This window comes from Nicotiana tabacum, chromosome 22 (genome assembly GCF_000715075.1).
Source record: "Nicotiana tabacum cultivar K326 chromosome 22, ASM71507v2, whole genome shotgun sequence".
Taxonomy (NCBI): domain Eukaryota; kingdom Viridiplantae; phylum Streptophyta; class Magnoliopsida; order Solanales; family Solanaceae; genus Nicotiana; species Nicotiana tabacum.
The window spans coordinates 177,150,928-177,166,432 of record NC_134101.1 but is presented as its reverse complement, the minus strand read 5'-3'; the positions used below and the strand labels follow the sequence as shown (position 1 = coordinate 177,166,432).

Here is a 15,505-nt window from a genome sequence, read left to right as displayed (position 1 = left end):
TGGACACTTTTCTCTCTTTTTTCATTTAAAATAAGACTCGGTTTTGCCAATACGGCCTTTCAGCACCTCGGGGTCGAAGATTTTAAGGTTGTGTCGGCTAACCGGTGAAAGCCTAAAAAATGACCACAGGCGGCTGTTCTTGCAAAAATAGCCTTCCGACACCCTTTTAGGGACATTCGGCTATTTCTAGCAAGAATAGCATCACTCTAATTATTTTCAAATAAAATTTTTGTTCTTTTGGCTAATTTCGTAAAAAGTGAAGTTGGACCCGATGGGGGTTGCCTACGTATCTCACACCCTGTGGGAATCAAACTAGCGTAGTTCGGGCCGATAAAACAAACTTCTTTTGAAAACAAGACTCTTTTTTCATTGGCAAATAAAACTATTTTTCCATAAACAAAACTCTTTTTTTTCTTTTCTCTTTTTTTTCATTTTTTCAAAAATTTGGCAGAATTTCGACACTATTTGGACATTGGTTTTTTTCAAAACAGGCGATTAACTCTCTTTAACCCTCGTACCTCTATCTCTCTTTCCTCAAAATATTCAAAAGCCGTTAAGTATGCAAGTCCGAAGCAAACAAATGCACAAGTAGCAAGTAAGATACATCAGGATGGTCTTTTGTCATTTTTGGTACACCTGTCCTAGACAGACCCAACCCCTGTGTTGAGCCTCCAAAGTCAAATACACGTGATGCAAACAAACATTCCTACTAGGGATCCGGCATGAAGCTGAGTTATTCTAGGTTCATAACCTGGGTATTTGTTCTAGACTGTGTACTCGAGCGGACAACTCGAGTCGAGGAGGGGGCTACGTACCGGGAACCAAAAAGGTCATCCAGCTTAGTAACTTGTCCGAGCCTCTTTCTTATTTCAAGGTATGACACTAACAGAATAGAGAGTCTCGACCAGCGGGCACATCCCCGAAGATGAGAAGAGAAGGGCTTCGTAGCAGCTTATATGCAGTTCAGATAATATCAAAGCGGTAAAAAGCATCACTTAGCACATTAGGCCCAAACATGTAAAAATCAGATAAAACAAGCCAATTATAACAATTATTTAAAGCTCGAATTTTGAACCCTGAACCAGAGATTCTGGTTTCGTTCCCCAGCAGAGTCGCCAGAGCTGTCACACCTTCTTTTTACCTGCGCCGGCAGGGCGCAAGGGGAGTTTTTTCCAATTAAAGGACAATCGAAACGGGATTTGTTTATTTATTTTAGAGTCGCCACTTGGGAGATTTATGGTGTCCCAAGTCACCGGTTTAATCCCTAATCAAGGAAAATAATGACTCTGTATTACAGTCCGCGAACCAGAAATCCGGATAAGGAATTCTGTTAACCCGGGAGAAGGTGTTAGGCATTCCCGAGTTTCGTGGTTCTAGCACGGTCGCTCAACTGTCATATTCGGCTTATTTATCTGATTTTTATACATGTTGAACCTGTGTGCTAATTTTACTCTTTCCCGCTTTTAATTGTTGTTATTTTAAGAGAGAATTGCAACGTCGTGAAAACACGTCTCGAACCACGTCACATCAATGCACCCGTGGTTATTGACACACTTCGACTCCGTTGAGATTTGGATTTGGGTCACATAAATGTGCACCCGAGTTTAAGAAAGTAATTTATTAGAAGCGCGTCTAAAATGACTAGCGCGTTATTATTTTTGGGGAAAACCGTGAAATTCGCTAAAAGACCCGTCTCGAAATCTAAGTACTTTAATATATACATTTAACGAGGGCCCCGCAATTTGTGTATTTCATCTGGCGAGGCTCGTCTCCTTTTATTTGAGAAAGGGCAACCCTATAGTGACTATGATTTTCTATTTTTATTTGTCGCTAATAAAGAAAATGTCCTAATTAATTGATGTATTTGAAAGGACCAAATTCTCATGGCTCAATCTTGGTTTAATTACAACATAAGAGGTAACAAATAAAGCATTTTTTTTAGCAATTCGTTCTAAATAACCCGGATTATACTCTATAAAAGCAATTGGGCAGTTATAGGATTAGGTCCAGGTCAATGAAAGCTAAACTACTGAGCAAAACTAGTTTCAAAATGCTTCGAATACACTTCACTGATTAGTAATAGACGGGACAGTATCCAACTTTATCTAGACTTATGAACTACTAACTGATGGACTCCTGTTCATATTCGAATTGTGTTTCGGCTAATTTATTGCTACAAAAAAAACTTAAAGAGCTCAATGAATTAATTAACCAATTGACATTTACGTTGAGATTTCAAGCCCAAGGACATAGTATTGTGCGACACCTGATTTTTGAATTCAATTCATCGGAAATAAAACAAGCTAACGTACTTCACTACTAACACGTTCATTAGGCCTGGATTTTAGTGTTGACAAGGCCTACACTTGCTTTCAAACCTAATTTTCAGTTTCAATAAATAGTCAACACACGGATTCAAACTACATTACACTAATAGCCCCAACTAAACCAAACTAAATGGCTAAGACATAGGGCATGCATCTAATTCGTTTAACAGTCCTCAGCTAAAAAAAATAGTCCAATAGTTCGCATCAGTCCAGTTACACATTCAGCAGACATTTATATGATATTAGTGAATGAAGTATCTTAATGTACAAATTAGTAGAAAAGCTAAATCAAACTTAAGCTTCAAATTTTCATGTATATTCATGTTTCATGTTTACAGCTTACAAATTGGCAAGGTTACAGCCGTGTACCTGAAAGTTGAAGTATAAACCAAGAAAAATGAGGGGGTCAGTCAAACAGCAACAACAACAGCAAATGACCAATCCAGCAGGGTTCAACAACGACAATAGGAGAATTTTCAGAAAACAAATGAACACCAGAGAATCCAAGAATCAACCCAGCAATCAATAAACCCAAGCAGATAACCAATCAACTCAGTTGAACAAACCAGATTCAACTTGAAATCATATTCTTGGACCTTTCAAGCTTCAGTTATTGAACAATACCAAGAAAACTTAAGCTATTTTAATCCTAGATGAACTAGAATCAGAAAACTTCCTCAATGGAACAATAATATTTTTTTTATTTTTTGTTTGTTTCTCTTCCTCTATCTTTTACTCTCTCTTTTCAGATTGCTTTTTTTCAATCTCCCTTAACTCTGTCCTAAGTCCCTCCACTTATAGCCGAACACTGACCTTGCCAGCTCTCAAGAGCACTCAGGCAGAATTAAGAAACTAATTCTGCCCATGATCTTCTTTAGAACTCCACTAGAGTATGTTTTTCCCCATTATCCCTTGTCTTTTCCTTATTTAATGTTCAAGCAGGTATGGGCAACATATTTTAATCAATCCCTTTTAAACCTCCCCATACCATTATGTTTTGTTCCCCATTAGCACTAAACAAATGCATTAATTTAATGTTGCATTAGCACTTACTGGACAGAACACTTAAACCAACCATTTTTAAACTTTTAAGTCCCAAATTATCCCCTAAAACCTCTGTGATTACTATCCTACCCCAATCACTTTAAACCTGTATGAAACCTCAGCTATAGCCAATTTAAGCCTATCAATTGACTAATTAGATACATGAAACTAACTCCCAATCAACAACATTAGGACAATTCAACAAGGTTAGATTCATATCAGAACAAGCTTAACAGAACAAACAAGTAGATTCGAATCATTAAACTTAATCATCAATTGAACTCAAATCCAACAGCATTTCAACCAAGATGGGGATTCAATGATTCAGGACAATAGTCAGACTGGACTATTAAGGTCAAGAAATTGATTCACACAGATGCATGAGAGTAAGCTATCTATATTGGGAACAAATATAACTCTAAATTAACCTCGAACAAAATGCTGGAACAACAAGTATACTGGCTATGAGCCCTGAGGTTGAAAATACAAAGGTCAGAAGATAAAACAACATCCAATAGCTTGAGGAGAACAACTGAACTACAAACATGAACGGGTCAATCGACGAGACCATTTAATTGATTCAACATATGCCAATCGACCAAGATGAGAAAAACTGGACCAGAAAAAGGTCCGAAAGAGGAGGAGGATAATTGACAGAAGTGATGAATTACAACTTAGCACGGACGATTACTTGACAAAATGATGAAAACCTGAAGAAGAGTCTAATTGCAACTTAACACAGACAAATAAACATAAAAAAAAACAAAAAAAAACAAAGAAGGAGCTAATAAAAACTTACTGTTCTTTTCTTGGATCTCACCAGCATGCCCTTTCGAACTTGAGTTCCAGTTAGTATTATACGTCTATTTCGTCAGAAATAGGCTTATAATACTAACTAGAACCCGTTCAACCCTGACAGCTTCGAAATAGTCTCAAACCGTTGAACCCTAGATCCGCCATTCGACGAGTTTTACTCGGATACGAGCCAATTTGGTTAGGGATTAGCGATGAGGAGGTCTAGGGGATTATTGGGTGTGATTTTGGGGTTAAGTGGACAGGCTAGGGTTTGGATCGGGGATCTTCGATCGAAGATTCGAGAAGTCATAGTATGATTCGGGAAGTCATAGTATGACTCGAGGTTAATGGAGTGTGGAATCGGAGAGGGGGAGCAGGGTGGTTCAGGGGTGTGAGTTTCGTGGTCACCAGCATCGTTGTCGCCGGCTTTCAGGCGAAGGGGTATGAGGGCGGCTAGGGTTTGGTTGGGGGGGTCGTTTTAGTCTCTGATTTGGAGACGAAAGGGTGAAAATGAGGCGGGTGAAAGGGGTTTGGGTGTTTTGATATATTGAAAACCAGTTGATTAATCTGGGCCGTTGGATGATGGGAACCAACGGTCCAGATTAATTCACTTAAGCCAAATGGGGTCGTTTAGTAGTAACAGGGTCGGGGCGGGTATAGGAACGGGTAAGGGAGAGATGATCTCTGCCGTTGATGGATTGAGATCAACGGTCCAGACTGAGCGTGACAGAAACGACGCCGTTTGGGCGGTCGTTTGCCAGATCAACTGGACCGGGTACAGGGGTGTCGAATTGGGCTGGTTTTTGGGCCTGGTTGATTTCTTTTCCTTTTTTTTCATTTTTCCTCTTTTCCTTTATTTCCCTTTTTTAATTTATTTTTCAAAACTAAAATCCTAACTTTAACCATAAACCAAATTAAAAATACCAATTAATTCCTGATAACAATCATCACACACAATTAAATACCAACTAAAATAAAATCACACAATTGGAGATTAAATGCTAAAAAATGCCAAGTACATATTTTTTGTGATTTTCATTCTTGCAAATCCAAATATTGTTTAATTAATTCCTAATTGTAAAATTAAATCCTAAATGCACATGCAACACATATTTTGTATTTTCCTTAATTAAAGTAAAAATAAACATGCACAGACAAATACAAATAAATCACAAGCAACACAAAACTATTTTATTTTGAATTTTTGGGAGTAGTTCTTGTAGGGCAAAAATCACGTGCTCACAAGTAGCAGAATAGGTTTTAGGAATTAGTATTTTGAGTTTAATTACTTATTGGCTTGTAACAGTTTTCATAATTCCAAGACCCAATGAAAAATTTAATACTTTATTAGTTTTAAACTTACTATATGAATATATTTTTCACATGTAAAATTTATTCGGTACGGTTCGGTATTTTTTCGGTTTATTTTTATAAAATAAAAAACCTACCCTAATTATCGGTACGGTTATAGATTTATATAAAAACCTACGGTTTCTTTAAAAGAAACCTAAAAATCGGTTCGGTGCGGTACGGTTCGGTCGATTTAGTCGATTTTCTAATATCCATTGACACCCCTACTATTGGTGATATAAATGAAAATCTTGCGTTTGCTCTTGCTCCAAGACTATCCTCATATTACAGATCACTGTAGTGTGGTGAAGAGGTATAGGTCTAAGTCCTACTTTGCTACTGAACAATATAACAATATATTCTAGTTGAACAATATAACAATGGTTACAGTTCCAGACAGTACAAAATTGAGATTCTTATTTAGATCATTACTGAACAATTTTGTCGAATACGTAAGTCTTTCAGAAAGAGTTAAAACATTTGTCTTTGTGAAGTAAAGGGCAAGATTTTATAACCATTGACTGCAGGGAAAAAGTACACCACAAAGCTTTGATGTCACATGCTGCAACTATTATCAACTAAATCCTAAATCGATTGAAATAAGAGATGGTACATAAGGTGTTGGCTATGTCACACCTTGCAAGTTACAAAGATAGACTAAAGCCTAAGTTGACAATTTATGCCCTATTCTACACTACTGCTTCCAAATTGTTAGTAGTCATGTGTAATTCTGCAATCTAACAGACAACTAAAACTACACTAACTCTCTTTATACAACAATTTTTGGTTGGGGGAGAGAGACCATAACATATCCACCAACTTCATGCCCCCTTTTCAAATTTCTCCTTCACAACAAATTAGGGAACACTGATGACTTTCTCCAGCTCAGTAATCCACCCTAATCCATTCGTACCGCCCAGTAAGCGGTAAATCGTTTACCACATCAAAGTTGTACCTATTGATGAAAAACAAAATTTTCACATTAGTTCATCAAACACGACAGTAGAATGCGTTTAAAGATGACAGTATCCGTGGAATTGAATACTACATACTTCTCCATAAAAAGGCGCTGTTGTTGCTGCTCGGCAAAGGTGAAAAATTCCTCCATTTCTTGAGGTGAAGGGATGTTTCTTAGGATAGAGCCCCTTGTTCTGTGAGCTGTTGTGTTTAAGTTTGTTCGCCTTGTTGCAGAACCGGGGTTGACCATAGCATCGGCTTCCCTCACCAGGCTACAAGGTGTGCTTTCTCTAGTGCTTCTTTTAAAGAGGGAAAAAAGAACAAATACACAACAACTATCAGTTGCAAAATCCACTATATTCAGTGAGAGACAACATCAGATTTTGCTGGAACTACAATAAGCAAATCGCTGTAAATTTGAGATGCAATTACTTCAATCTTATATTATCTATATTTTGGGTATAATAACTATCTAAACCATATTTTTATCTACACCCACCCAAAAAAAAGGGACAATTAAGTGCTGAAAACAAAAAATTGGTAGTTGCCATGCAATATTAGCAAATACACACTCAGGGTGAAAAGGGATATCCTATTTTAACCTAGAATATAGCTGAGGATTTTGCCTTTGCTATTCAGATATTTGGCCCCATGACTAGGACATGTCATTGGAAAAAAAATACATGGTGCAAAAAAAGTTTTAGATGTCTATAAGCTTTTTATATTTTGCTATATTTACAATTAGATCCATGACAACCAACCCCAAATTTCTTCTTTTTTCTTACCCCATTTTACTGACTAAGATGAACTAATGTTCCTTTATTACCTCATTAGTACATCTGAATAAACAGATAGCTCTGTTATGGCCAGTCTACAGTGCTTAAGAAAATGATTCTAGCTAAAAAAAGTACTGAATATCCAACTTGTTATCAAGAAAAACATTAGATCCAGTTAACTAAGCAGTCTGCAAAAATCTAGTCCAACCCTCATACTAAGTTTACTGTTGGAAAAAAGTAAGGGGATTCCATAAAAATGAGACATTTTGCTGCAGTTAAAGTGTTAAACTATTTTTGCAATGTGTTGCTCTTTCTAACAGTAAATGATAGGTCCCTTTTTTAATGCAGTGGAACATGGTACTTCCAAAGGTTGTCTGCCATAGGATACAAAATGGCTATTAGTTAACTCTTTTCATGTAGATCTAACAGCTCAAACACAATAATACACATAAAAAATTCGCTAATTCAGAAGGTTCAAAACATGACTAAATTTGTACTAAACAATGAAGAAAAATAGATGACCAAAAAAAGATTGTAGCTTCATGAGTAACATAAAAGTACTATAGACCAAAAATTTCATCTTTTCCTTGACAAAAAGAGAGAAAACTAACAAAGCAACAATTTTTAAAAAATTTATGAGTTTATAACTTAACAAATGAAGAGAAAGAACATTAAGACAAACAGAAAAATAACTTCAACCATGAAAAATGCAGTGGAATATTAAAAGCATCATTCCTCTTAAAACTTTAACAAGATTCTTTTACAAAGAAACTGAAAAAGCATTAAAAAAAAAAGTGGTACCCACGAATGCAACACCAAAAGAGGAAACTAAAAGAAACTCTATTTTTTTTGTGAATGGGAAAGTCGCTCAAAGGGGCCTTTCAAACAAAAGCAACAAACTCTTTTACACCTTCAAAACTCTTTTTCCCCTTCGTATTATCCACAAAAGTTTATAAAGAAATAATATTTTCCTTTTTTCCCGCCTTAAACCGCTAAAACATATTGATTGATAAAAAATAAATTAGGGGCAAAAACACAATATAAAACACATTAAGAACAAAATAGTTGAGTTTGATAAGCATGCAGACTAAAAGAGGAAGATTTATTATACCTATCTCTGGGTTCAAAATCAAGAGTATTCTCTCCAAATGAAATTTCATTAACATCCAAGAAACCATCTTTTTGTGTAATTGAAACAGACCCAACAGAGCCAGACACTAGAAATCTCGAATCAGATTTTGGGTTTTCCTCTGTGAGAAGGTTATTGGTTTTTCTGGGGTCGGAGAGAGGGGTGGGTGGTTTCTCAAGGCGACGGGAACGAAGCTGAAGGTAACAAGAGTCTGAAGCAGAAGCAGACGGCGGCGGCGGAGTGGAAGAAGAGTGGAGGCGCTGAAGGGCTAGGGTTCTTGCTCTGGTGCGAACACCGAGTGGAGTTGCCTGTGACACCTCCATCACTGCTACATCCCCTGTTATTTTAGCTTTTCTCAAGTATTTTCCCATGTGTTTCAGTGAAAAGAGAGAAGATTCTTGATTTTGAAAATGGGGGAAAATGAAGAGGTAGAAGAAGAGGCGGGGAAGGGTTTGATTTGTAAAGGGAAGAGGAGAGGGAGGGAAAAGAGGGAAAGGGGCAAAGAAGAGAAAAAAAGGGGGAGATGAGTGATGAGTGAGATGGGGTTGGGGTTTAGTTTTAGGTGAAGTTAGGGTTGAAACGGGATACTTATGAGTCAGGGACTCAACAGTAACGTTAACCACTTTCTTTTTCTTTTTCTTTTTCCTTTTCACTTCTCTTTTTTCTTTTTGGCCTTTTTTACTTTTTTCTTTCTTTTAATCTATAATAGACTTAATTTTCAAATCAAAACAAAAGAAATTCTATTCTGCACTTGGATTGAGAAAAAAATATGAATGTCGTACTATTTGGAAATACACACTTCATTTGAACCAATTATTATTAATAATACAAAAAATTAAGAAAAGGAAATGTAGACACTTCTCTATAATGTAATACTCCCTAGATTTCAAAACTGAAGTGGCGTGATTTGACAACAAGGATCAAATATATATCTTTTTTGTTATCAAATTAATTTCTAAAACATCAAAGCTATGTAGTAATAAAAGTTGCAATGTTTTATTTTAAGATAATTAGAATATATAAAAGAAAGATATAGAAAGTGTGTGTATATATATATATATAACTATATTAAAAGTACGAATGCCTTTAAGAATATATTTATATTGGACAGAGTAGTAATTTTAGTTATTTTCTTAATATGTAGGAATATGTATTATATTTTTCTAATGTTTATGGACAGTTATTTAATTAATAGCCTAATATTTAGGACTTAGATATGGAAAATCATATAATTATCTTTTTGTTGTAAATATTGTGTTTAAGAGTCCTTGACGAGCTATTTTATTTGTTAAGAAGTTTTAGGTTTAGTATTGTCTATTTTCTTTTTCTTTTCAAAACTCCTTTTCTTCGTATAATTTATGTAATTTGATTATACAATGAGATACAATAATTTATTTTTTCTAATTTGTTGGAAATAATCTATATAATATTTATTATTAATTAAAAAATAAATCAATTGCATTTTATTCTTGAAAGAAAAACTTATTTTCTATCAATTTCTTAATCATGTTTGACTCTTCTAAGACGAACAAGGGAATAACTTTTCAAAAAAATCAAAAAATTCTTAATTTTTGAAGGATTATTTGTGACTGCTGAAATTGAAAAGAAGCATGATAACTTATGAATTTAAAGTAATTGAATTAAAAATTAAAATAAATTTTTAATTGAATATATTGACTGATGATTGAAAACTTGTATGAAGATTTATCATTTTAGGAAAAATTAACTTTTCACTCGCACTGATTATTTTAATATATTATTTATATAGTATTTTTTAAAAATGTTTTCTTATTGAGTATGTTTATAAAGTGTGTATCATATATATGTGTGCGGGCGCGCGTTTGTCTTCTAAAATGTTTAAATCATCAACGGAGGAGCCTATCGGTTGATTACATGATAAGTACAACTTTATACACAAAAATTATTTTGAGATGTGTTTTTTTTTCAAAGTGCTTTCTTTCATAGAGAAGCAGTTTGTGTTTTACTAATCAATTTGAAAAGCACTTTTGAACAATAATTTGTGTTTGACCAAGCTTTTCAAAAAGTGCTTCCAAGTATCAAATTACGAATAAGGACATGAAGAGATTTGCTTAACAGTTAATATTATATAAGTAGATAAATAATTACAAATATTTATTATAAAGATAAGTTTTTAATTTAATTTAAATAAAAAATAAAAATAAAATTTAAAAAAAGTTTATTCTTTCAAGATAATTCAAATATATCAAAAAACATTCAATAATATGAAAGTTCATCTCAAAAGTCATTATATATTACTTAATAGTTTAAATTAAATAAAGTTATTTTGGTATATACAATATTTTGTTAAGGGTATTTTTAGTAGGAATAAAAGTCAAAACTGTTCCTGGAGCTCCTACTATTTTCTGCTTCTTAAAACTACTTCTGCTTCTAGCCATAAGCACCCCTCTCCCACCCCGCCACCCCACCCCAAAAAAAATGCTTGGAAACACCTCAATTTGAAGGGAAAAAATATTTTTGGCTTTTGGAGAAGTTTGGCCAAACAGACTATAAAATTATACTGTAATCTCATAATAATGTTATCACCAAGTGGGATATTTCAAACGTCATGCTTTCTAACCCTATTATAATGAATCAAATATTAAATAAAAGTAGAAACCCTTATAAATAATCAAAGTATTTTTGTTGTGTTGCCTTAGTTTCATATTTGATACTGCTACTTTTCACTGATTTTATGGTCTCTTCAAATGATATCAAATTTTTAGATAATCAACTATGATTAAAAGATTGTGAAACATATAAATTTGGTTGGATAACCAAACACACTATCAAATTTTAAATAGTCAACTGTGATTATAAGATTGTGAAACATATATAACTTCGTTTTTATCATACCCCAAAATTGACGCACCAACCTCCATGTGGTAGATCCTATGTAGATACTAGATATTCTCCATTCCCCTTTTCTATTTAATTTAATTTAAATGTCCATATTAACTAATTTTTTGGTTATTTTTACGTATATTAAAAAATTTACCTTTTAGCATTTATTAACAATAAAATGGATCATACTAATCTTAATCTGTTTATTTAAAATACAACAAATACTCTTAAGTTATTTACTCCAATGATAACTTTGAAAAAAAATTAATTCTTCTTAATATTTGAAAAATTAAATACTATAAATCATAAAAAATAAATAAAAAAATTAATTAAAGTGGACCAGAGAAAGTATTATTATTTATTCACTAAAATTTAATAAAATGCATAATTTGCCTTAGAAAAAGGGGATGGGGAAGAGAGCACCTCAAATGAATTTGATTGGCGAAAATGTAGTACATGCAAGTTCCGAGGTCCAAATATCAGCTGCACACACTTTAAGTGCCAAAAAAATACAAATACTATCTTCTCCCTTGAAATTTGAAAAGATACCACTATATTAATTATTTTATATAGGCAAATAATAATTAATCTTATTTACGTGAAGCAATACCAGATCTAACATCTATAATGTACCATACTAATAGTATGAGTTTTACTTTCCGGTGTAAATTGTATCACAATATAATTTTAAAAACTTAAAAGTGGAACCTATAAAATTTTAAATTTGGAATCAGTCTCCATCAATGAATAGAAAATGAATTCTAATAGGAGTAATAATACATGAGAGGCCTAAGTGCATTCACTCGTCAAGAACAAAGAATCTCGTTTATGTATTCGCAATTATTATAGTTGGTGTTGTATTCATTATTGTGGGATGTGGATATAATGGATTCAACATGGTTTGGACTTATCAGTAACTTTTTAAGAATCTACTTCCTGATCGCCATTGGATTCGTCCCAATGTTTATCTTTATGCAGAAGCGGAGTCAAGATTGAACTTTATGAGTTCAGAATTGTAATCCTTTTAAGTTATTGGTTATAAATTAATAAGTTGTATATATTCAATGAATTTCTTAAAACAAATACATAATTTGAACAAAAACTAGTGGGTTTAGCCAAACCCATATACTGCACTCTATCTCCGGGTACTGTGTTTATGGGCAGCTACATGTACAACTCTATCCACTTACTTGTTTATTTTAAATGTTCTAATTAATTTTCCAGAGAATTCACTGAAATAGGTATAAATTTTAGAAATTAGGGTTCAAATTATTTCAGTAAAGATAAAAAATATATATTAGGTGATTTATTTCTATTTACTACTTAAGCATTGGTTGATAGAATTACCTAGTATAATGATACCTGTAAATTGTAATGGTGAAAAACAGTAAGTATCCGATGCAATCGACGAACGCATAAACCCGAGTATCACCGTTATTAAAAAGATTTCAAGAGGAGCAAGTTGATCGATTGTTAGATTTTACTAATATTTAATCTAATTCCAAATTTGAAAGGTATTTTCGTTCCAAAAGCAATCTTTTGGACTCTATATTTACAAATACTTGTTTTTATCATAAATCAAATGCTATAATGTAAGAAGTATTCAATTAAAATACTTTTAAATTAGTGCTATAGCATTTATTCTACTATCATTAAATTAAATAAAAAATATCTTAAAATTTGTGTCTAATTAATATCGTCATATTAAATATTCTAAATGAATGGACACAAACGTAACAATTTAACACGCCAAGACCAATTTTCCCTCTCTCTTTCTTATTATTTCTCGCGTAGTAGTACCAATAATTTAGTCCTTGTTCTGGTGTTAAGATTAATGTGCAATTGCGTATACGACAGGATATAGGATTACTGTCTTTTAATTTAAAGGACAGAAAATTCATTTTATTAGTGTAGAAATTTAACCGGGGGGGGGGGGGGGGTGGAAGGAAAAACACAAGTCAAATGCACGAGGGATTGTTCAAACTTCAATATATATCAGGTTACTCCTGTCGGTTTGCACTTTGCCGAGATAATTTTAACCATGATTATTGACTTTTTGTGTTTGTTACCCAAAAATTATTTTTCTTTTTTTTGTTACGTAAAAATCATTCAACTTTGTGTTCATTACACAAAAATTATTTTATTTCTTTGTTACACAAAAATCATTTTACTTTACTTTAGTTATCACAAAAGTCATATTTTTTCTTGAAAAGTCTATTATGCCCTTGATATTATTTAAACCTTCATATTTATGTAATATCTTCTACAGTGCCAAACTGTCATAAAATTTGTAGAGGAGTTTACTAATTTTATTTCAGTTGTTTTTTTTAATTACAAAAAGCGTTTCAAAATTATCTATTATTTGCAGAAATTACCAAATAATTACTCTCCGTGTTTCAATTTAGATGACATATTTTTCTTATTAGCCGTTAAAAAAAGAATGATATATTTCTACAATTGGAGATAATTCAATTTTAAATTCTTCATTTTATCTATTTTATCTTTAATGAGAAGCTTTTATAACAACTTAAATGTCATGGCTCCATAAAACTTTTATTCCTTAAGCTTTATCACAAGTTTCAAAAGTCTTTTTTTTTAAACTTCGTACGGAGTCATACTACCTCATCTAAATTGAAACGGATGTAGTAATATTTCCAGTGTAGTCCGCTGTCATCAATTTAATTATCTCTTTTCTGTAACTAAATAACAAAGCCAAATTTTAATACAACTGGAATAGAGTTAATACAACTCAAGCTATTCTTGATAACACATGTACTATCGAAAAGCTTGAGCTTAAATTAGAGGATCACTTTTTACTACTATACTACTATAAATTATTCACTTAATTCAACTATAGTTATGGACTTATTGGGATCAAATTGCATGCAGTGACCACCAGGGATATAGTGGTATAGAAGATGGCACTCCCTGACCAAATGTCTCGGGTTCAAGTTATACGGATAAAAACCTCAGATCAAAAATGCTATTACCTTTTAATGAGCTATATATGCGCGAATCTAGATTAATCGGACAATAAATACCCAATTCCAGATGACTATATGAAAAATATTTGCATGCAGTAAAATTCAAAAGTATGTAGTATAGACTAGCAAATGTTCAAATTGTTACATGTAGAAACTGTGAAGGGATTTACAGTCGTCGTGATTTGATGCACGAATTGAGGAAAGAATATATTATAAGTCAAAATGTTGGGGAAGAATATGGGTTCAGCAGCTTATCCTTTTTCCGCTATCAATTGCCAAGTATTAATTTACGTTCAATTTATGGCGCTGAGTCTGTGCTATTTCATTGGATTCCTTCCTCTTGTACAGTTAATTCCCTTTTCCTTAGTACAAAAGATATTATAAATGTGGGAAAGTGAACGGGCCAAAAACACGCGTTTTTAGTTTTAAACGGAAAAGCACACGCCATTGACCTTTGTTTTTTGGTAACAAAGGAAAAAAAAAAGCTACTAAACATACAAAGCAATGCCAAGTAAAGGCAAATCGTCTTATCTTTTCAACTTAGTACGGTTTGTTTCCACTCTGTGAAAGTTTACATTTGAATCATACATATATCTATCCCACCAAACTTTTGGAAAAGGTAATAGTGCTTATTTTTCAATAATAAAAAGTAGAACAATCAAGTTTTTTTGAACAAAATAAGTGATTCTAAATTTTAAACAAAACAAAAAAAATCTTTTTACTGTGGAGAGGAATATGAAATTTGTAGACTTTTTCTTAGTAATTAATAGCATAAGCAGAAGCCACAGCAGAAAATTAGAATATTTCTAGTACAAAAAGTACAATTACCATAAAAATGTAACGACCCCGCCGATCGTTTTGAGAATTTACGTTCCGTTCGACGACTTAAGGTCTCCAACAGCCCCGTATTGTGTGTTATGACTTGCATGTGTGGTCGAGTTCAATTTTCGGATGATTCGGGTTCAATTTGGAAGAAGGATTCTTATTTTAGAAGCTTAAGCGGTAAGAGTTGACCGGAATTTGACTTTTGTGTAGACGACTCTAAAATGACGTTTTGATGATTCCAATAGCTTCGTATGTGGATTTTGGACTTAGGCGTGCGTCCGGATTTGGATTTGGAGGTCCGTAGAGTAATTTGAAGCATTTCAGTGAAAGTTGAAAAGTAGAAGTTTTGGAAGGTTGAGAGGTTTGACCAAGAGTTGACTTTGGTGATATCGGGGTCGGAATATGATTCCAAGAGTTAGATTAGCTCCGTTATGTCATTTGGAACTTGCATGCAAA

General features: G+C 33.3%; 1 protein-coding gene across 2 annotated transcripts; it reads right to left on the bottom strand.

The window, feature by feature from the left end:
• Positions 1 to 6,073: 6,073 nt before the first annotated feature.
• On the bottom strand, positions 6,074 to 8,953 carry LOC107786845 (cyclin-dependent kinase inhibitor 3-like). Of its 2 annotated transcripts, none has more exons than XM_016608353.2 (3): positions 8,361 to 8,953; positions 6,569 to 6,769; positions 6,074 to 6,471 (listed from the first exon to the last, which is right to left on the bottom strand). In XM_016608353.2, the coding sequence occupies exons 1-3, from the start codon at positions 8,747 to 8,749 to the stop codon at positions 6,402 to 6,404; spliced, it is 660 nt and encodes a 219-aa protein (XP_016463839.2). In that variant the 5' UTR covers positions 8,750 to 8,953; the 3' UTR covers positions 6,074 to 6,401. The 2 variants fall into 2 exon arrangements, with proteins under 2 accessions (XP_016463839.2, XP_016463833.2); XM_016608347.2 differs by having other exon boundaries at positions 6,569 to 6,772; positions 8,361 to 8,951.
• Between the last annotated feature and the right edge of the window lie 6,552 nt (positions 8,954 to 15,505).

Excerpts from the sequence above, each read along its gene's own strand:
- LOC107786845 (XM_016608347.2), bottom strand. The coding sequence starts at position 8,749 with ATGGGAAAATACTTGAGAAAAGCTAAAATAACAGGGGATGTAGCAGTG. Across the intron at positions 6,773-8,360 it reads GATTTTGAACCCAGAGATAG|AAGCACTAGAGAAAGCACAC; the intron begins GTATAATAAATC and ends CCTCTTTAAAAG. Across the intron at positions 6,472-6,568 it reads CAGCGCCTTTTTATGGAGAA|GTACAACTTTGATGTGGTAA; the intron begins GTATGTAGTATT and ends TTTCATCAATAG.